This window comes from Scyliorhinus canicula, chromosome 18 (assembly GCF_902713615.1).
Source record: "Scyliorhinus canicula chromosome 18, sScyCan1.1, whole genome shotgun sequence".
Taxonomy (NCBI): domain Eukaryota; kingdom Metazoa; phylum Chordata; class Chondrichthyes; order Carcharhiniformes; family Scyliorhinidae; genus Scyliorhinus; species Scyliorhinus canicula.
The window spans coordinates 116,263,459-116,286,127 of record NC_052163.1 but is presented as its reverse complement, the minus strand read 5'-3'; the positions used below and the strand labels follow the sequence as shown (position 1 = coordinate 116,286,127).

The 22,669-nt window shown below is 47.5% G+C and overlaps 1 protein-coding gene across 2 annotated transcripts in view; it reads right to left on the bottom strand.

Moving 5' to 3' along the window:
* The window catches only part of ncanb (neurocan b), a 264,578-nt gene that overhangs the window by 79,559 nt on the left and 162,350 nt on the right, over positions 1–22,669 (bottom strand). For both annotated transcript variants that reach the window (XM_038777606.1, XM_038777605.1), the window contains exon 8: positions 12,998–15,094. In XM_038777606.1, coding sequence (XP_038633534.1) covers positions 12,998–15,094 — 2,097 coding nt within the window. The remainder of the gene's footprint in view (positions 1–12,997; positions 15,095–22,669) is intronic.

The following is a 22,669-nucleotide window of genomic DNA, read 5'->3' as shown; positions in this document are numbered from 1 at the left end:
ATTGAAAAAAGAAGTTTTGGGCGCAGATCGTTCTGCGCATGCGGAAGTCACGTATGCACAATCAGCAGAAGATCGAACACCGTTTGCCGATCGAGTCGGGCATGCGCAATTGAAAGAAAAGAGCGCACACTTCAAAGATGGATTTGCACATGTGCAGTTTACGAAAAAGCGCACAGTAAAGGAAAATTGATTTGCGCATGTGAAATCGATTCCTCCGCTCTACGTCTCGTGTGTCATGACGTCAGCAGACGCAGACCATGCCCATTTAAAGGGGAAATGCCCAAAAATCACAAACAAGACTCCTAAAGGCACAAAACACAAAAATTCATCCTCAAAAGGTACAACATTGCCTGAACATCTACCAGCAGTTGAAAATAACCTCCGCAGCACCCTGGAACAAGCAGTTTGCACCACCCAAAGTGAAGAGCACAATGACAAATCCAAAACAACAAAAGATGATTTGTTTATCGAAAAATATTACTCAGAAATGGCTGAGTTATTCGGATATGCTAATCATATCATCAGCGGCACGGTTGCAAAGCTCAATACGACTCTACTCATGGTAGATGAATCCAATACCACGATGGTAGATCGTCGATACGTTGGATGACAGCAACCTGTCAAATACCCAAGAAGAACACGACGCCACGCAGAGCACAATGAAAGACTCCACAGTGAGAGCGACGCAAGCCTCCACAGAGAGCTCATTGACAGACTCCAAAATGGAAGCAATTAAACACTCCATAGCGAACGCCATGCATGATCAAGACCATGAAGGTCTACCCACAGCATCTGAGCAACCAGAAGCAGACCATGAAAGTCTACCAAGCTCACGTGAACAACAAAAAGACAATGTAAGTCTACCCACTGTATGTGATAACAGTGACAATGTGATCACAATCGACATACAGGATGTGCAGGATCACTCAACAATCAGAATAGGGCTACTCATGAGTCCAGTGAGACCACGTCAATTGAAACCTCATCTACTCTAACCTATCTACAAGAAAATGAAATCTTCAAGATTTTGACTCCAGAAGAGGAGCACCAAGAAACCAAAGATGATTCAAATGAACCAGAAATGACTCCAGGAGAGGAGCACCGAGGAAGCAAAGAAGAGGAATCAAATCCACCACAAATGACTGATGTCACCAAGACCTATGCAACATCAGGTCAGCCTCACAATCCTCAAGACGAAACGCTCAATGAAACATCAGATACCACAAAGGACACTGACACCAATAACTTTGAGAATGACTCAAATTATCCATACGGAACAGTCATTGAGCGCAACAAGAACACCAAAAATCACAAGAAGCACAACAGAAACAAGAACAACTACAGCAACAACAAAAACAACAAGAACAAATAATACAAACACAACAACAAAAACTACAACAACAACAAAAACAACAAGAAGCATAACAAAGACAACAACAGCAACAACAAGCATAACAAAAACAACAAGAACAACAACAAAAACAGAAACAATAAGCATGACAAAAACAACAACAAGAATTACAACGAAAACAACAAAGACAGAAACGACAGAAACAACAACACTGAAACAACGAGCTGTACAACATGGTACAGCTCTGCACATGAAGGACAATGCAACAGCACACTCCAAAACAATGACAAGAGTGCAAACATACCATGGCATGACAACAAATCTCACAAATTCACATTTGCTCCAGAACAAACAAGCACACCAGCTTTCAAGGCAGGTGACACACTAAATCGTTACCACAAGCACAGAAAAAAGTCCACGTCAGTCAACATAAGTGGTTCGAACATTCGAACACCTCGTGATGACTTGTTGGTTGCTAAAAAACAAGAACATTGGTGACATTCACAAAGAAGTTACAATATCAATATCATCGCATCAACAACAGAAAAAAAAAACTCAACCAAACAAATTTGTGAAGTTTGGACACATAAATGTTTTTATTATGATTGGACTCATAAATATTAATTGGCTTTGTATAATAACCAATATCATCACCACTTGTACAGATATACATATCATAATGAATCTAACTGGTTTGTACGATTTTCTTTAACACTGTACAGAAAATATGTAAAAGAAAAAAGGGGGAATGTAGTGATCTGCATATCTGTGTATATATTCAAGGGGTCAATGTAAATGCAATACAATAAAGCAATCACTAGAGGGAGTATTGGAGATGTATAAATACTGACAGACGGGAAGTCAGAGGCACTCTTCACAGGAACGGCAGCTGGTGAGTAGGACACAGACAGGCAGCTCAGATGTAACATAGTATAAGCGCTGGAGAGGGAATTAACTCATACAAATAAAGCATCTACTTCAACTGTAAGACTACAATTCAGACACAAGGAAGAACACAAACCTTTCCTCGTAAAACAGCGCCTTCATCTCAGAAATCAGCCTAGTGAAACTTCTCTAACTGCTTCCAATACAAATATATCCCTCCTTAAATAAGGAGACCAAAACTATACACAGTGCTCATGAATGCCGTGTACAGGGTGGCACGATGATTAGCGCTGCTGATTCATGCTGCTGAGGACCCGGGTTCGATCCCGGTCCCAGGTCACTGTCTGTGTGGAGTTTGCAAATTCCTGTGTCTGCGTGGGCCTCACCCCCACAACCCAAAGATGTGCAGACTAGGTGGATTGGTCACGCTAAATTGCCCCTTAACTGGAAAAAAATAATTGGGTTCTCTAAATTTATTTAATAAAGTGAATGTTCTGCGCAGCTGTAGCAAGACTTCTATTTTTATACAACATTCTCTTGCAACGCTGTCCAACAGTCCATTTACCTTCCTAATCACTTGGTGTCCTGATCTCCCTGTGCACTGACGAGTCCCAGTGAGCAGAGCACCTCAGGGCATAAAACAGCCCTAAGTGCGGCCTCGGACACACGTTCCCCACTGAAGCTCCCTATTTATCCGAATGACCGTTTGTTCGCGTGGTCTCTTTCGGGAAACACTCGGCTAATCACACACTATGGGAGTGTGTTCCCATTTGGGTAGATTGCACCCTAAGTCATTAATATTGATCTTAAATAGTTGAGGCTCCAGCACTGATCCCTGAAATGGTGCACTCCTGAAAATTACCCATTTATTCTGACTCTCTGGGCACGATTTCATGGGGAAAAAAGAGACCTATTTTGGGCGCGTTTAGCGAGGTGATTCCTGGCGCCCTCAGCTCATTGGTGCACCCCAATCTCTCAACTCAGCCCCCCACGACAGCCTCTGGACCCCCCAACGTACCCATTAGGGGGTCCTCAAACCCCCCCCCCCCCCCCCCCCCACTCCAAATCATAAGTTCAAGGCACCCCCAGGCCCGATCCTCTACACAGGCAAACTGGCATCCGGGCACTTTGACACTGCCAGCTCTGCATCATGGCAGTGCCCCTGCCAGCCTGGCAGTGCCATCGAACACCGGCAGTGCCAGGGTGGCACTTACAGGGTGCCAGTGCCCAGGTGCCCTCGGGGGTGCCAAGATTCCATCTTGCCCAGAGCCCAAACACCCGGGGGCCTTCGATCTCCCGGGAGACCCCACAAGTGCCGTTACCCCTAGTCCGCGTTTGTGGAAAACAGTGGCGAAACGGCACCACGCCAGGGTCTCCAAGGTGCAGGCATTTGATCCTATGCCTTGGGAGATTTCAGCACAAACATATTTAAGTGTGCTTTACGGCACACTTAAATATGCAAATCTGAATCCCGCCCATTGAGGGCGAGATCCAGATCGTGATGCTTTTGTAAAATATGATTTCTCTTTCACAAAACCATGGTGACCATGCCCGATTTTATTATGATTTACTAAATGTCCTGCCATTACCCCTTTAATAATGTTTTTTTTAAGTAAACTAAACATAGTTTCCTGTTTTCTGTCTCCCTCCTTTGCTGAATAGAGATGTTACATTTGTAGTTTTCCAATTAACTTGGGCCTTTCCAGTATCTAGGGAATTTTCAAAATCGACAGCTAAGTGATCCACCGTCTTCAACCACTTCCTTTAAGACCCTGGGATGCTTGCCACCAGGTCCTGGGGGCTTGACAGCCTTTAGCTTCATTCGTTTACTTAGTGCTTTTTCTCTGGTGATTGTGATTCTTTTAAGTTCCTCCCCCACTTTTGCCTCTTGATTTCCCACCACTTGTGGAATATCTTCTGTGCCTTCTCCAGTGAAGACTACAAAATTCTGGTTCAAAGTCTCTGCCATTTCTTTGTGTCCCATCATTAATTCCACAATCCTCTCGGGGATCAATGCTTAATTTCGCACAGAACAGAATCCCTACACTGCAGAAGGAGGCCATTCGGCCCATCGAGTCTGCACCAACATTTTTGAAAGGCCACTCTACCTAGGCCCAATCCCCTCCCCTATTCCTGCAACGCCACCCTAAGGGGCACTTTAGCACGGCCAATCCACCTAACCTGCGCATCTATGGACCGTGGGAGGAAACAGGAGCACCCGGAGGAAACCCACGCACATACGGGGAGAACGTGCAAACTCCACACAGTCACCCACCCGAGATCAGAATTGAACCCGGGTCCCTGGCGCTGTGAGGCAACAGTGCTAACCACTGTGCCACCGTACCGCCCCAAGCGTGGCACCTTAACAGCGCCATCCTGACACCCTGGCAGTGCCCCTGCCAGCTGGCAGTGCCATCTGGGCACCTTGACAGTGCCAGGCTGGTACCCAGGTGGACTGCCAGGGTGCCAGGCTGGCAGGACCATGGTTCCCAGGTGGCACCAGGAGTGCCAGGGTTCCAACCTATCCCAGGCCCTCAGCTGTGGAATTCCTTTTCGGCCTGTCTCTCCTCCTTCAGGATGCTCCTGCCAATCTACCTCTTCAGCCAACCTTTTGCTCCTCTGGACAAATATCTCTTCCTGTAGATCAGTGTCCAGTTTTGCTTGATAACACTCCTGTGAAGCGCCTTGAGACGCTTCACTACAGTAAAGGGGCAATATAAACCCCCGCTCTTGTCGTTGTCTGCCTCAGGCCTTCACCAAGATTGCTCGATTTTTAAAAACCTGAGCGGCCTTCAACCAATCTATGTGACAGAAATCGACCGCCATTCAATTCAAACAAGACATTATGATGAATAGTGTGAAGAGTCCTTACCAAGGTCAGTCAAAGGGAAACCCTCCAGGCCACCTTTCTGAGGGAGTTTCGTCCTTGAGTCAAGCCCCATTGGTTTGGATATTCTGTCTCTGCAGGTCTGGATATTTAATGTCAGTTGACTCATGACCCTTGGGCCATGTTGTCCATTGAATGCTCTCAGGATACTTATGGGACTGTCTGTCAAATTGTGATTGATGCAGCGCAATTATAATGTAAATCAGAAGAGATAACAGATACAGTGGGGATGGCAGGACAGAGGTTGGCTGGCTGCTCTCATTAGCTTTAACACAAATCCATGCCTCAATCCCTGTTTGAACAATCTTAAGTCTTTTTGTTCCTCCTCGGAACACAATCGAGCCACAATGGGCTCAGTGTTGGCAGAGCAAGAATAAACTAAAAAGATCTTATCACAGATGAGAGAGAATGTAATTATTTCGGTCTTTGACACCTTAATTTGCTGTGAAGAAATAGATGTCACAGGGACACCCGCATTGTGCGCTGCAATGGAAAACAGACAGGGCACCGTGAGCAATGGAACACTGTATATATTTCATATAGACTTATATGTTGACAGAAGGCATAGAGATATATTCGGAGGAGCAACAATTGCAGCATCCAAAACAACTCGCCAAAAGGTACGAAAGCACAATTCAAAAACATTTCCAGAAACCAGATTTTCCACAACCGTATGCCTTCATTAAGTCAAAGACACTTTTCACTGTCCGTCGGTAGGCGTGACAATAAACAAACAAGCAAACAAACTGAAAAGTTTTGTGTATTAATTCTTTCACAGAATGTGGGCGTCGCTGGTTCGGCCAGAACCCACTACTGCCATCCCCAATTGCCCTTTGAGAAGGTGACGGTGAGTTGCTGCCTTAAACCTCTGCAATCCACGTGGTGTAGGTACACCCACAGTGCTGTTAGGGAGGGAGTTCCAGGACTGTGAAGGAACAGTCATACATTTCCAAGTCAGGATGGTGCATGGCTCGGAGGGAACTTGCAGGTGGCGGTGTTCCAGGTACCACCACCTTCTCAAGGGCAATTAGGGATGCCAAGGGCAGCACGGTAGCATTGTGGATAGCACAATCGCTTCACAGCTCCAGGGTCCCAGGTTCGATTCCGGCTTGGGTCACTGTCTGTGCGGAGTCTGCACATCCTCCCCGTGTGTGCATGGGTTTCCTCCGGGTGCTCCGGTTTCCTCCCACAGTCCAAAGATGTGCAAGTTAGGTGGATTGGCCATGATAAATTGCCCTTAGTGTCCAAAATTGCCCTTAGTGTTGGGTGGGGTTACTGGGTTATGAGGATAGGGTGAAGGTGTTAACCTTGGGTAGGGTACTCTTTCCAGGAGCCGGTGCAGACTCGATGGGCCGAATGGCCTCCTTCTGCACTGTAAATTCTATGATCTATGCCAATCAGTGCTGGCCTAGCCAGTGACACCTACATCCCATTCATTAATTTTGTTTCTTAAATTTAGAGTACGCAATTCTTTTTTTTCCAATTAAGGGGCACTTTTAGTGTGTGCCAGTCCACCTACCCTGCACATCTTTGGGTTGTGGGGGTGAGATCCACACAGGCATGGGGAAAATGTGCAAACTCCACACAGACAGTACCGGAACCGGATCGATCCCTGGTCCTTGGCTTCATGAGGCAGCAGTGCTAACCACGCCGCAAATGAATTAATAAAAGCAAAGTACAATATGACTCCTCGTCTACAGAACAACATTGTAGTAACACTCTTCTACACTTTCTCAAAGCCCTCGACATAGAAACATAGGCTGGGATTTTCCCTTCAGGAGTCTAAATGTTCCTGCCAGCAAAGAATTGGGGCTGATCTCCATTGGCGCAAGGAGAGGCGCCCAGGTCAATCTCACAGCCTTCGCCATGCAGGTTTATACATGGTGGAGAACTCGTCGGAATCCCTCAAACCTTTAGTATCAGGGTCGCCATGTTGAGTGTAAATCAGTCTGATTGCAGGTCCGTCTCACCCCCCCCCCCCCCCCCCCCCCCCCAACAATGCAAATTCTGACTCACCCCCACCCCCTGCTGACAAGGAGGGAACCCCTAAACCCTCATCAAGGATGGGTATCCTCCCCCCAAGGGAGGGATTGTTGGGGAATAATGAATCAACCCCACACCGTGTACGCAAGAGTGTGACCCGAATGCCCCATCAGCCACCCCAACAACCCCTACAAGCCCCCCTATCAGCCACCCCCATTGACTCCCCATCAGCCCCATCACCCCCCCCCCCATCAATCCCCTATCTGCCACCCCATCAGCCACCCCCAGCAGCCTCCCATCAGCTCTATCAGCCCCCCATCAGCCCCTTATCAGCCACCCGATCACTGCCCCCCCATCAGCCCCCTATCACCACCCTTCCCCCCATCAGCCTCCCAATCAGCCACCCCCATTGACCCCACCCCATCAGCCACTCCCATCAGCCCACACCCCTTGGCATTTTCAATGATACACTGCTGCCTGGCACCATGGCACCTACACCCTGGCAGTGACACCTGTTCTTGGCGCAGTGGACCCCAAGAGGAAGTCAAGGGGGTTAGGCTATAGGTCATGTGCCCCTCTGCCACTGACGGGCTGCAAACAAACAGCCCTCCAAGGGTCTTGGGTGGGTGGGCTTGGGCTGTGGGTTGGGCTTGACTCTAGTACCCCTTCCTCCTGGGATGGGGAGTCTGCTCCTTCCAGCTCTGGGCAACCTGAAGACCACGCTTGGCATGGTGATCTTAGACAGCCCTCTGCTCAACAACATCCTCCTGGTCTGAGTTGGTTAACTCTGAAGTTGGCCTCCTCATCCTGCACTGCTCTGCCTGACGGCTGAAGAGACGCTCCATTCTCTGCCGATCGGGATTTCCGATTGCAGCAGGCAGGCAGGAATGGAGTATCCTGCCCATAGAAAATAGGAGCAGGAGTAGGCCATTCGGCCCTTTGAGCCTGCTCCACCATTCAATATGATCATGGCTGATCATCTATCTCAACGCCAACGCTTTCCCCACACCCCTTGACACCTTTAGAGTTTAGAAATGTATCTATTTTCTTCTTAAATATACTCTCTTGTAATGAAGGCCAATATACCATTTACTTCCTAACTACTTACATTGCATGCTTGCTATCAGTGACTAGTGTACTAGGACACCCATGTCCCTTTATATGTCAATGTTTCCGATCACTATTTAAATAATACTCTGCCATTCTGATTTTCCATCCGAAGTGGATAACTTGAAATGAAATTAAATGAAAATCGCTTATTGTCACAAGTGGGCTTCAAATGAAGTTACTGTGAAAAGTTCCTCGTCGCCACATTCTGGCGCCTGTTCGGGGAGGCTGGTACGGGAATTGAACCATGCTGCTGGCCTGCCTTGGGTCTGCTTTCAAAGCCAGCTCTTTAGCCCTTTGCTAAACCAGACCCTCGACATTTCTGCCTCCCTCCCTTCTTAAAAACGAAGAAGGCGGCAAATATTTATCCGCATTATTCCACATCGGCCATTCATCTGCCCAATCATGGAACTTGTCTAAATCACTTTGAACCCTCTGAACATCCTTCCCACTACTCACATTTCGACAAGTTTCACGCCATCAGCAAACCAGGTTCCCTCATCCAAATCATTGATGCATATTGTGAATAGCTGGGGCCCAAGCACTGATCCCTGCGGGACCCCTCTAGTCACTTCCTGCAACTTTGAAAAAGACCCATTTCTTCCTATTCTCTGTTTCCTGTCTGCGAACCCATTCTCAATCCACACAAATATATCACCACCAATCCCGTGCACTTTAATTTCGCACTCTAATCTCTTATGTAAGAGACAGCTGAGGAAATTGTGGAGGCATTAGTGATGATCTTTCAGGAATCACTGGAGGCAGGAAGGGTCCCAGAGGACTGGAAGGTGGCTAATGTAACACCACTGTTTAAGAAGGAAGGGAAGCAGAAGACGGGAAATTATAGGCCGATTAGCCTGACTTTGGTCATTGGTAAGATTTTAGAGTCTGTTATTAAAGATGAGATCGCAAAGTACTTGGAAGTGCATGGTAAAATAGGACTGAGTCAGCACAGCTTTGTCAAAGAGAGGTTGTGTCTGACAAATCTGTTCGAGTTCTTTGAGGAGGCAACAGGGAAGTTAGACAAAGGAGAACCAGTGGACGTGATTTATTTAGATTTTCAGAAGGCCTTTGACAAGGTGCCGTATAGGAGACTGTTAAATAAGTTAAAAGCCCATGGTGTTCAAGGTAAGATCCTGGCATAGATAGAGGATTGGCTGACTGGCAGAAGGCAAAGAGTGGGGATAAAGGGGTCTTTTTCAGGATGGCAGCCGGTGACTAGTGGTGTGCCTCAGGGGTCTGTGTTGGGACTACAACCTTTCACAATATACATTAATGATCTGGAAGAAGGTACTGAAGGTACTATTGCTAAGTTTGCAGATGGTACAAAGATCTGTAGAGGGACAGGTAGTATTGAGGAAGCAAGGGGGCTGCAGAAGGACTTGAACAAGCTAGGAGAGTGGGCAATGAAGTGGCAAATTAAATACAATGTGGAAAAGTGTGAGGTTATGCACTTTGGAAGGAGGAATTTAGGCATAGACTATTTTCTAAATGGGGAAATGCTTCGGAAATCAGAAGCACAAAGGGACTTGGGAGACCTTGTCCACGATTCTCTTAAGGTTAATGTGCAGGTTCAGTCGGCAGTTAAGAAGGCAAATGCAATGTTAGCATTCATGTCAAGAGGGCTAGAATACAAGACCAGGGATGTACTTCTGAGGCTGTATAAGGCTCTGGTCAGACCCCATTTGGAGTATTGTGAGCAGTTTTGGGCCCCGTATCTAAGGAAGGATGTGCTGGCCTTGGAAAGGGTCCAGAGGAGGTTCACAAGAATGATTCCTGGAATGAAGAACTTGTCGTATGAGGAACGTTTGAGGACTTTGGGTCTGTACTCGTTGGAGTTTAGAAGGATGAGAGGGGATCTTATTGAAACTTACAAGATACTGCGAGGCCTGGATAGAGTGGATGTGAAGACAATGTTTCCACTTGTAGGAAACCTACAACCAGTGGACACCATCTCAGACTAAAGGGACGATCCTTTAAAACAGAGATGAGGAGGAATTTCGTCAGCCAGAGGGTGGTGAATCTGCGGAACACTTTGCCGCAGAAGGCTGTGGAGACGAATTAACTGAGTGTCTAAGACAGAGGGAGATAGGTTCATGATTAATAAGGGGATCAGGGGAGAAGGCAGGAAAATGGGGATTTAAAAAATCAGGCATGATTGAATGGCGGAGCAGATTCAATGGGCCGAGTGGCCTTATTCTGGTCCTAAGTCTTATGGTCTTATGGTACCAAAAGCTTTCTGGAAAAACCAAATACACCACATCCACTGATTCACCCTTATCTAGTCTACTAGTTACATCTTCAGAAACCTACAGTAAGTTTATGAGGTATGATAAGTGGCTACAAGAATTGCCTTCAATAGCCAAGCTGGGGATTAATCTAATAAAACATTTGAATCAGAATGTATTCAACCTCCTTTTCAGTTCCCTATTACTGTAAAGAATCTGAAAGAAACAACCTCATTCACATTATACAAAATTCCAGTAAATCCCTTCCTACTCAATGCTACAGGATTGAATCTCACCACCAGACCAAACCCTTTCCCAGTGCATAGAATCCCACTGGATCAAGCCTCCTTCTTTGTTCCTCTTATCTTTGCTAAAGTATGATGCCCATAAATGAAGACTGTTCTCCAGGAGAGGCTTAGGGCGGGATTCTCCGACCCCCCGCCCCGACGCCGGCTGCCGTATTCTCCGGCACTGGTGTTTGGGAGGGGATCACGCCACGCTGGTTGGGGGCCGTTGGCAGCAGCCTCCTCGGCAATTCTCCGGGCCATTCCGCTGGCGTGGATTAAACATGGTCCCACATGGCGGGACCTGGCAGGTAAGTCGGCTGGTGTGGTCCTCGGAGCGGCGCGGGAAGTTATGATCCTGGGGGGACGGGGGACGGGGGACGGGGGGGGGGGGGGACAAGGTGGCCTGGCCCACGATCGGGGCCCACCGATCTACGGGCGGGACTGTGCCATGGGGGCACTCCTTCCTTCTGCGTCGGCCCCTGTAGGGCTCCGCCATGGCCGGCGCGGAGAACACAACCCCCTGCGCATATGCCAGAATACGCAGGCCGGTCTGCGCGTGCGCGTAACCACGCCGGTGGTTCTACGCATGCGCAAGATCACGCCGGCCCTGTGGCGCATGCGCTAACTCACACAGTCCCTTTGCCGCCGGCTGGCGCGGCGCCAACCTCTCCGCCGTCCACCTAGCCCCGGAAGTAAACAGAGAACAAAGAAAAATTACAGCACAGGAACAGGCCCTCCGAGTCTGCACCGATCCAGATCCTCTATCTAAAACTGTTGCCTATTTTCTAAGGATCTGTATCCCTCTGCTCCCTGCCAATTCATGTATCTGCCTAGATGCATCTATACGCTATAGTGCCCGCCTCTACCACCTTCGCCAGCAATGCGTTCCAGGCACCCACCACCCTCTGCGTAAAGAACTTTCCACGCATATCTCCCTTAAACTTTTCCCCTCTCACCTTGAACTCGTGACCCTAGTAATTGAGTCCCCCACTCTGGGAAAAAGCTTCTTGCTATCCACCCTGTCTATACCTCTCATGATTTTGTAGACCTCAATGAGGTCCCCCCTCAACCTCCGTCTTTCTAATGAAAATAATCCTAATCTGCTCAACCTCTCTTCATAGCTAGTGCCCTCCATACCAGGCAACATCCTGGTGAACCTCCTCTGTACCTTCTCCAAAGCATCCACATACTTCTGGTAATGTGGCGACCAGAACTGCACGCAGTATTCCAAATGTGGCCGAACCAAAGTCTTATACAACTGTAACATGACCTGCCAACTCTTGTACTCAATACCCCTCCCGATGAAGGCAAGCTTTCGTATGCCTTCTTGACCACTCTATCGACCTGCGCAGCCACCTTCAGGGTACAATGGACCTGAACACCCAGATCTCTCTGTACATCAATTTTCCCCAGGGCATTTTCATTTACCGTATAGTTTGCTCTTGAATTGGATCTTCCAAAATGTATCACCTCGCATTTGCCTGGATTGAACTCCATCTGCCATTTCTCCGCCCAACTCTCCAATCTATCTATATTCTGCTGTATTCTCTGACAGTCCCCTTCACTATCTGCTACTCCACCAATCTTAGTGTCATCTGCAAACTTGCTAATCAGACCACCTATACCTTCCTCCAGATCATTTATGTATATCACAAACAACAGTGGTCCCAGCACGGATCCCTGTGGAACACCACTGGTCACAGTTCTCCATTTTGAGAAACTCCCTTCCACTACTACTCTCTGTCTCCTGTTGCCCAGCCAGTTCTTTATCCATCTAGCTAGTACACCCTGAACCCCATACGACTTCACTTTCTCCAACAGCCTACCATGGGGAACCTTATCAAATGCCTTATTGAAGTCCATGTATATGATATCTACAGTCCTTCCCTCATCAATCAACTTTGTCACTTCCTCAAAGAATTCTATTAAGTTGGTAAGACATGACCTTCCCTGCACAAAACCATGTTGCCTATCACTGATAAGCCCATTTTCTTCCAAATGGGAATAGATCCTATTCCTCAGTATCTTCTCCAGCAGCTTCCCTACCACTGACGTCAGGCTCACCGGTCTATAATTACTTTGATTATCCCAGCTACCCTTTTTAAACAAGGAGACAACATTAGCAATTCTCCAGTCCTCCCGTACCTCACCCATGTTCAAGGATGCTGCAAAGATATCCACACTCTGTTAACGCCAGAGTGGTTCACGTCCAGTATTTATATCTGTTACTAATGACAGTCAATAAATGAATAACTAGATACACTCTCACCTGGCATTGGAAAGAACGGTCCCTCAACTGAATTGTTGATACTGAGAGTGGCTGGTGAGATTGCCCAACTGCCAATCTCTTGCACCAAAGCTGATCTGTCCAGGTCTTCAGCCATTTGGTTAACGACAGCCGATTTCTTCTCTGCCGCCCCAGAACCGTCAGCTTCTTCATCCGGTGAAGACATCCTTGCTTCAGAAGGCAGCGTTTCTGGGTTGTGTGGCGCAGACGGAATCATATTCTCCCGGCCACCTTCGCTTTCTGTCTCATGCTCACGATGAATAAACTTCAGCTCCGACACCGGGGTGGAAAATGGAACAGAAGTGAAGAGCAGGGGGGCTTCTTTGAAAGCAGAACCTTCATCAGCCCTCTCTAGCCTTTCCAACCTTTGCAATGCTTCCTCTCCTAAATCGGCTGTGTCGAAGGCTGTTGCCGCTGTTGACTGTTCCTCTGTGGCCCCCTTGGCTGGTGTTAAGGGAAGCTCTAATTCTGCATTCAAATCTGCAATGGTTGGCACTATTGTGACTGCAGATATTGCTTCCTTTGTCCCTTTGGCAACTTGCACACCTGAATCGACTGTTGGACGCACGCCAAACATTTCTGAGCCTTCTTTCCTTTCTGCTACACTTGTCAAGGTTTTCTCAGTATTCCTTACAGCATTTAGCATTGTTGCCTGTAATGGCTCCTGTCCTAACTCAATAGATGTATTTGCAAGCACTGCGCTGCCTGAAGACAATGTTACTGCCACTGAATAGTCTCTGTGGGACTCGGGACCTGTTTCAATTTTATTCTGTAGCTTCTCTCCATGTAACAACAATCCAATTTCTGAGGCACTCGTCACTGTTATAGCATTTTCCCATTCTGTTTCTGACAGTTTATTCATTGTTTGCTCAATTTCATTTGAAGCCATCAGTTTTTTTGTCGGTGGCTGGCTGTTTGTTTCACCTTTGTGTGTTGCGTGCACCGCAGGGGGCTGAATAGTGCTTGGAATTTGGGTGCCTACCGATAAACCCTTCGTTTCTTGCTGACTTCCAGCCAGTTTGTTCAGGGGTCCTCCCTCCCTTTTTGATGTTGTGAAATGTGGCTCCCCTGGTTTCTCTGTCAGGCCTTCACCTTCCCCTTTTGACGTCACGATGCCGACGCCTACTATGGACAGCAGAGAGGGCAACGTCACACCTTGACTGTGCTCTTCAAAAGCCGATGGGCTGACTTGGGGTTCCTCCTCCGAGGTTTGGAGAGCTTCTGGTACACTTTCCACTGGAGCTCCCGTCGCTTCTGCCCCTCTCCCATGTCCAAGCACACGGCTTGAATGAGCTCCTGCAGGATGGAGACCGGCCTGGTGTGGGTTTTGCCAACTTGTTTCTCCGTCCCCACTCCCTCCAAGGTCAGGAGTAGCAAAGGTGCTCCCTCCCTCTTGGAGGAGTCCTGCAGAGACCGTGGGGAACCTGGTTGGAAGGGAGATACCTCTGCCAGGGTAATCTGTAACACCTTGAGGCTGCGGACCCTGCATTGCATGTGTAACATTCACCGCAGCCAATAGCTTCTCACCCTCTCTGTTCACTGTAACTCTGTCGTCCCCAGGAGAGATTCCCTGGCTGATTTTTGGCACCAGCAGAGAGATATCAGTCTGCTCCTCCGGTGCTTCGTCGCTGGTGTTTGTGGCCTGAGAATTATTTCCCTCCTCGTTTTGATTGTAGCTCCCCAATTTCCTATAAACCTCTGTGCGCTTACTCAGTGCTGAAAGATATTCTTTATCCTCTCTGGGAATCACATCCGCGGAGACTTCTGTGACCATTTCTACCTGGGTTCTAATTGTGCTGCTACTGCTCGGGTAGCCTGTCACCGTGGCAATGCTTCTGGAATGTTCTATCGCACGGGATGCAGAATCCCTCCCTCTGTGTCCGATGCCAGCTTCTTCATTTGCTTCGACCGGTGACGATTTCTTGGATTTGGGACTCTGCCTTTCTGATATCCAAGGCTCTTCGTTCGCTCTTTTGATTTTTGACCCATCCAGGTCATTCTCAATCACTGATGAAAGAACTCGCTCCTGCTCCTTGCCATTGGTAGGATCAACAGTGGCATTTTCTCTTCTATTTTGCCCTGTAAAAAACACACAAACCATAATGTTAGCTTTGGACTGATTCACGAGAACATCAGAACTCAAAACCTAGGTTCCTATTGGGTAGCCTTGTCAATTTCAATCCTCACTATATTGTCGATACAGAAATTCGTTTTGGGTGCATTGCTCCTTCAAGAAACAATTTCATATACCCTATCTCAGACTTTAATTACTTTAACTTTAATTAAAATATGTATTAATAACTATTCCAATGCATTAAAATAATCAGTCAGTGAGTCGGACCCTGAGTGCGCATCCTCATCCATACATCAATCTCCTGTTAGATATTCTGACAGAGAGGGACACAAACGAGTCCAGGAACCGATTTGTCCTGGATCTGAGGGATTGTAATAATAATAATAATCTTTATTGGTGTCACAAGTAGGCTTACATTAACACTGCAATGAAGTTACTGTGAAAATCCCCTAGTTGCCACATTCCGGTGCCTGTTCAGTTACACTGAGAGAGAATTCAGTAAGTCCAATTCACCCAACAAGCACGTCTTTCGGGACTTGTGGGAGGAAACCAGAGCACCCGGAGGAAACCCACGTAGACACGGGGAGCAGAGCGGCGCAGCGGAAGCGGGCTGGGCTCATAACCCAGAGGTCGATTGAATGCAGCATGGTGGCACAGTGGTTAGCACTGCTGCTTCACAGCTCCAGGGTCCCAGGTTCAATTGCGGTCTCGGGTGACTGTCTGTGTGGAGTTTGCACTTTCTCCCCGTGTCTGCGTGGGTTTCCACCGGGTGCTCCGGTTCCCTCCCACAGTCCAAAGATGTGCAAGTTCGGTGGATTGGCCATGCTAAATTGCCCTTAGTGTCTAAAAGGTTAGATGGGGTTACTGGGTTACGGGGTGGGGTGAAGGCATGGCCTTAAGTAGTGTGCTCTTTCAAAGGGCCGGCGCCGGCTCGATGGGCCGGATGGTTTCCTTCTGCACTGTTAATTCTATTCTATGAAAAAAAAGTTGAGTACTCTAAATTTATAACAAAAACATCATTGGAGGAGTAATCTCATACTCCTGAGCTAGACACCACATGGATTGTGAATCCAGTCAAATGGGTTTGACAAATTACTCTGAGGTGTTTTGGACCCTCTGGGGTGTCAAATGTTGTTGTGTATGCCTGCATGCCACGGCAATGTAAAGGTGCTTGGCAGAGCCAGAGTTAATGTGGTACTGGAGAATAGTACCATCCATGGTATGATGCATAGAGTCACATGGTAATAAGCTCAGAGGGAACACTCCAGAAGAAGCCTGCATGGGAGAAACACCGCCATGCACAACAACATCTAGGACCTGGAAATAGTTAAAGATTAACAATAAACAGTTCATGTTTAACAATACAAATCTAAAGAGCCCATATTACGACGTGAGGAACTGTGCAAATTGTCCTGAACGTTCTGTAACTATTTAAGGAAATGGAATTCGCTCATCCCTAACCCTCCAAACATTTATATCTTCAGATCTTGGAGTAGGTGTCAATGTGTGACTATATTCAAATCTGCACAGCATATCCTCCTGGATAGGTTGTCAACTTCCATTGGACAAATGCCTGGAAATATCATCACATGACCCACCCCATTGCTCCCGCCATTTGCTGGCCAATAAAACCATCGACATGGCGTTCCATCCACCAGTATCCAATTAAAAAGTGAATGGACACTGTTACCGGATTAGATAATTAGTTTTACAGCTTTTTCTCTATCATACCTCATATTTTTTATAACTATTGAACACAGGAGCAGCACAGCGGCGCAGTGGTTAGCACTGCTGCCTCACGGCATCGAGGACCCAGGTTCGATCCCGGCTCTGGGTCACTGTCCGTGTGGAGTTTGCACATTCTCCCCGTGTTTGCATGGGTCCCAGCCCCATGACCCCAAAGATGTGCAGGGTAGGTGGATTGGCCACGCTAAATTGTCTCTTCATTGGGAAAAAAAATCAAAAAATAATAATAATTAATGAAAATTCAAAGAAAATGAAAACTTAAAGACTGTTAAGTGTCTAGTCAAAAGATGGGGTGCAGTTCCTTGACCTTCCATTGCACATCCATACACAGGAATCAGGGATGTACCCACCTCCCAATACTGAAGGTGGTAGAGGAAATTAGTTTGATAGAGAATGTAATTGACCTTGACCCCAAATCACGGCAGGAAACCCCGCACTACTGATCCCGAAGAACAGCAGAGTGAAACAGTGGCACAGCTTATCCCAAAACCACCCTAGCTGACCTTAAGTTGATTGTGATCAGAAAGGAGAAGCTGGTCACTCATTTGCGAGCCTCTTTGTTACTGGTACTGGGCTTGCTGATGTGTGTGTGGGAGGGGGGGGGGGGGGTTTAAGCTATGCCTGTCTAATACTGAGATATGAAGCTGAGGAAGTCCTTTGCTGTGGTTCTCCAGTCTTCACTAATGTGACTGGCCTCTGACCTATGAACATGCCCATCTGGAATCAAGGGTTGCCAACCCTCTAGGAATGTCCTGGAATCTCCAGGAATTGAAGATTGATTTTCCAGGCACTGCAGCAAGCAACTTGGAACAGAAAATCCTTGTAGAGAATAAAAGGGTGGGCGGAATTGTCCATTCCAGCAGCTAAAAGTGTGCTGTCCAGCACAGCCGTTATGGGTTTATCTTAATTTTCCATCTGCCTCATTAAGCAAGTGATATTTCCACAGTTATGTTGAAGGTGTTTTAATAATTCAATAAAATCCAACCACAAATGAGAAATTACTGACCACTCGGCTTTAACATGGAGCAACTCCTGCTCGCCTCCTGGCTTGTACAGTCTAAATCCGATTGATACTGGTGCCCAACATTGATTATTGAGGGGATGTCTCTAAAGCACAATAATGAAACAGTGATGCATATCGCCAATTAGGGGATCTCTACAAATGCTCACAGTATAGGAGTTAATTTTAAACCTTTTTCTCCCTGGTAGAAAACAGATGGCAAGATGTTAAAAATCATTGGAGCGTGTTGTGTACTAACACCTCATTCTCTTACTGCAGAGTTCAAGTTTAATATAGCCTTCAGGTAGCAAGATGACCAGTTCAAAGCCACACTCTAAATGTGCAGGCTGGGCCTCATTGACATTATTGGGCCCTGACTCAACCAGAAGCTGATGAGGCCAGAAGAGGTACATTTCTTAATTTGTTTTTACAGCTTACTTATCGTGCGGGGATCACCCTTTAGGTCGCTCTAGGACAACTGAGGCCGCGCGTTTCTTGGATCCAGTGGGCAGCACGGTAAGCAGAGTGGTTAGCACTATGGCTTCACAGCGCCAGGGTCCCAGGTTCGATTCCTGGCTTGGGTCACTGTCTGTGTGGAGAATGCACGTTCTCCCCGTGTTTCCTCCCGGTGCTCCGGTTTCCTCCCACAAGTCCCAAAAGGCGTGCTGTTGGGTGAATTGGACTTTCCGAATTCTCCCTCGATGTATCCGAACAGGCGCCGGATTGTGGCGACTAGGGGCTTTTCACAGTAACTTCATTGCAGCGTTAATGTAAGCCAACTTGTGACAATAAAGATTATTATCATTGTAAAGATTATTACTATTATTTCCAGTCATGAGGCCCTCCTCGAAACTCCCTCACCCTAATCTTGTTCAAGTGTCGGGGATCGTTTCATCAATCCCTGGCAGTCGGTGCCACCCGACAAACGTCCACCCCGGCCTGCCCAACAGCTGCCACTTCCTGCCAGTCGGGGGCACTTTGTCAGGGGCTCGGGCGATGAGAAGCAGGTGATTAGTTGGTGATAACGGTGGAATGGCGGTAATGTCAACAGACTGGTTAAACCGGGGGCCCAGGCTAACGCAAGGCAGCTGGTGGAATTTAAATTCAAGTAATTCATCAAATCTGCACCATAAAGATAGTCCCAGTAATGGTGGGATTATGAAACGATCATCGATCAACGACCCATCTAGTTCACTAACGTCATTTTGGGAAGGAAGTCTGCCATCTTTACCTGGTCTGGCCTACATGTGACTTCAGAACCACGGCAGTGTGGTTGACTCTTAACTGCCCTCTGCGATGGCTGAGCAAGCCACTCAGTTCAAAGACAATTAGGGATGGGCAACAAATGAGGAGCAAAAATTGCCAGCGATGCCCCCATCCCATGAAAGAATAAATAAAGAAATGAGAACACAGGTGATAAAGGACCAGGTCCTGTCGAAATCAGGAGGCTCCGCTTGTCAACTCTGCCCTTTTTGCACAGAGAGTGAAAATCAGGTATAATGATATCAGATTTATGATGCTGACCTAAGCTCCTGATTCCAAACCCTCGCCCTCCCCATGACCACCCAGTTCCACCTCCCTAACATTGCTCCACCCTCCTACCTCAGTCTTGGTTACCTCTAGACTTGACTGTATCCCAAAGAGTTCCTGGTCTTTCATTCTCAGCAAACTTGAGCTCATACAAAATTCTGCTGCCTGTAACCTTATTGGCACCAAATCCCTTCCAGCTATCAATCCTGTGCTCCGTGACTGAGATCAACACCCGGTGTGACACTGCCTGGATTTTAAATCCCTCCGTGGCCTCACCCCTCCCTAGCTCTGTAATCTTCTCCAGACCCACAACACCCGGGATATCTGCGTTCCTCCCATTCTGAACTCCTGTGTATCCTCGATTGCCATCATTCCACCATTGACAGCGATGCCTCCAGCTGCCTATGTTCTGAAATTTCCTCCCTAAACCTCTCCAACTCTCTTTTCAAGGAGGACACACGTTAAAAGTTAACTCTTGGGCCGTGGTACTGGCCATCAACCCTGTTATCTCTCTATGTGGTCGCCATCGAACCTTCCCTTTGATACATGCAGCACAGTAGCATTGTGGATAGCGCAATTGCTTCACAGCTCCAGAGTCCCAGGTTCGATTCCGGCTTGGGTCACTGTCTGTGCGGAGTCTGCACATCCTCCCCGTGTGTACGTGGGTTTCCTTCGGGTGCTCCGGTTTCCTCCCACAGTCCAAAGATGTGCAGGTTGGGTGGACTGGCCATGATAAATTGCCCTTAGTGTCCAAAATTGCCCTTAGTGTTGGGTGGGGTTACTGGGTTATGGGGATAGGGTGGAGGTGTTGACCTCGGGTAGGATGCTCTTTCCAAGAGCCGGTGCAGACTCGATGGGCCAAGTGGCCTCCTTCTGCATTGTAAATTGTATGTATAACGATTCTGTGACGTGTTTTGGGACATGTTACCACATTAAAATCATCATATAAATGCAACGCGAGCTTGTTGAACATTACAAGAATTCCTGCTGATGCAGGAACTCTATAATTGCTATAAAAAATAAATAAAATGCAGCCGCCCACTCACGATAGCTTGGGTTCTGGACAAACTTTACTTCTTTCTATATCGACTGAAATATATTTTGCACAATACTGAGGTTGCTTTCCTGTTCTATTGGACAACCCAACTATACATGAGTGAATAGCTGATGAGTCTCGGGCTCTAAGCTAAAGGGAAGAGAAGTTAATTAAGTCCCATAGGATAAACTTAGTTTCTTGGACTAGTGAACTGAAAGGTTTTTTTTTAACAAATCAAATGAGTGGCAAAGGGATTGTAACAGAGCCTTTTAAAGTTACTTGCTAACAAATCAACATTGTCAGGGATAGCCCGATACAGATGCACTCATAATATAGAACTGGCTAGGTCATAGAAGGCAGAGAGTATCAATAGAAGGGTGCTTTTCTAATTGGAGGGCTGTGACTGGTGGTGTTCCGCAAGGATCAGTGTTGGGACCTTTGCTGTTCGTAGTATATATAAATGATTTGGAGGCAAATGTAACTGGTCTGATTAGTAAGTTTGCAGACGACACGAAGGTTGGTGGAATTGCGGATAGCAATGAAGACTATCATAGGATACAGCAGGATTTAGATCGTTTGGAGACTTGGGCGGCGAGATGGCAGATGGAGTTTAATCAGAACAAATGTGAGGTAATGCATTTTGGAAGGTCTATTGCAGGTAGGGAATATACAGTGAATGGTAGAACCCTCAAGAGTATTGACAGTTAGAGAGATCTTGGTGTACAGGTCCACAGGTCACTGAAAGGGGCAACACAGGTGGAGAAGGTAGTCAAGAAGGCATAAGGCATGCTTGCCTTCATTGGCCGGGGCATTGAGTATAAAAATTGGCAAGTCATGTTGCAGCTGTATAGAACCTTAGTTAGGCCACACTTGGAGTATAGTGTTCAATTCTGGCCGCCACACCACCAGAAGGATGTGGAGGCTTTAGAGAGGGTGCAGAAGAGATTTACCAGGATGTTGCCTGGTATGGAGGGCATTAGCTATGAGGAGAGGTTGAATAAACTTGGTTTGTTCTCACTGGAACGAAGGAGGTTGAGGAGCGACCTGATAGAGGTCTTCAAAATTATGAAGGGCATAGACAGAGTGGATAGTCAGACACTTTTTCCCAGGGTAGAGGGGTTAATTATTAGGGGGCATAGGTTTAAGGGGCAAGGTTTAGAGGAGATGTACGAGGCAAGTTTTTTTACACAGAGTAGTGGGTGCCTAGAATTCGCTGCCGGAGGAGATGGTGGAAGCAGGGACGATAATGACGTTTAAGGGGCATCTTGACAAATACATGAATCGGATGGGAATAGAGGGATACGGACCCCGGAAGTGAGGAGATTTTAGTTTAGTCGGGCAGCATGATCGGCGCAGGCTTGGAGGGCCGAAGGGCCTGTTCCTGTGCTGTACTTTTCTTTGTTCTTTGTTCTTTATAGCGCTCACTGCTATTTAACTGGATACATCTGCTGCTGATTCCCTCTGTTTAAATTAGGGTGAGACTAATTTTCAATGGGTGAGTAGAGAAAGAAAAGATGCTGGCCGGGATTTACTAAATGGGAATAAAGTCCCATAGCGAGCGCGTTTTGGCCGCGTGATTCCCCTCGCTCACAGCGCGGAGAAACGCAAGGCTAGAAAACGGCACTCGCGTTAGGTAGAGGGCCTCAGCGGGGAATGCACAGCCGAGGCAGCATATAGCCTCGTGTCGGGCACTGAGGAGCTCCGCTCTGGTGGAAAGCTTTACATTTTAAATGGCGTCCCGATCTCTGTAGCCCCCAAAGCGACTCCCGACCCTGACCCCTCCAAGCCCCAAAGCAGTTATGGGAGGGTCCCCAGGGTCCTCCCTAGCCCCTGCACAGGGCACCTCTGGCCCAATTGCCACCGTGCAAAAATTGCCACCTAAAATTGGCAGTGCCCCTGCCAGCTGGCAGTGTGACCTGGTTAGTCCACGACTAGCACCCAGGTGGCACTTCCAGGTTGCCAGGCATTGCCAGGGTTCTTGACAGTCAGTGCCAGGGTGCCTGGCTGGCACCAGCAATGCCATGGTGCCACCCTGCCCAAAAGGTAGATCCCCAATCTCCTGGGAGACCCCCACAAGAGTTGATCCATCAGGACCCCCATTTGTGAAGACCATTACTGAACAGCATCACACAAGGTCTCCAAGACAAAGAAGATAGATACCTCGCCTCGGGTACTAAGGGAATCTGCACATTAAAGTGAGACTAGCTGTCTCACCCGAATATGCAGATTTGCCAAAAAGTGATCCCACCCAAAATGGGAGGGGTTTAC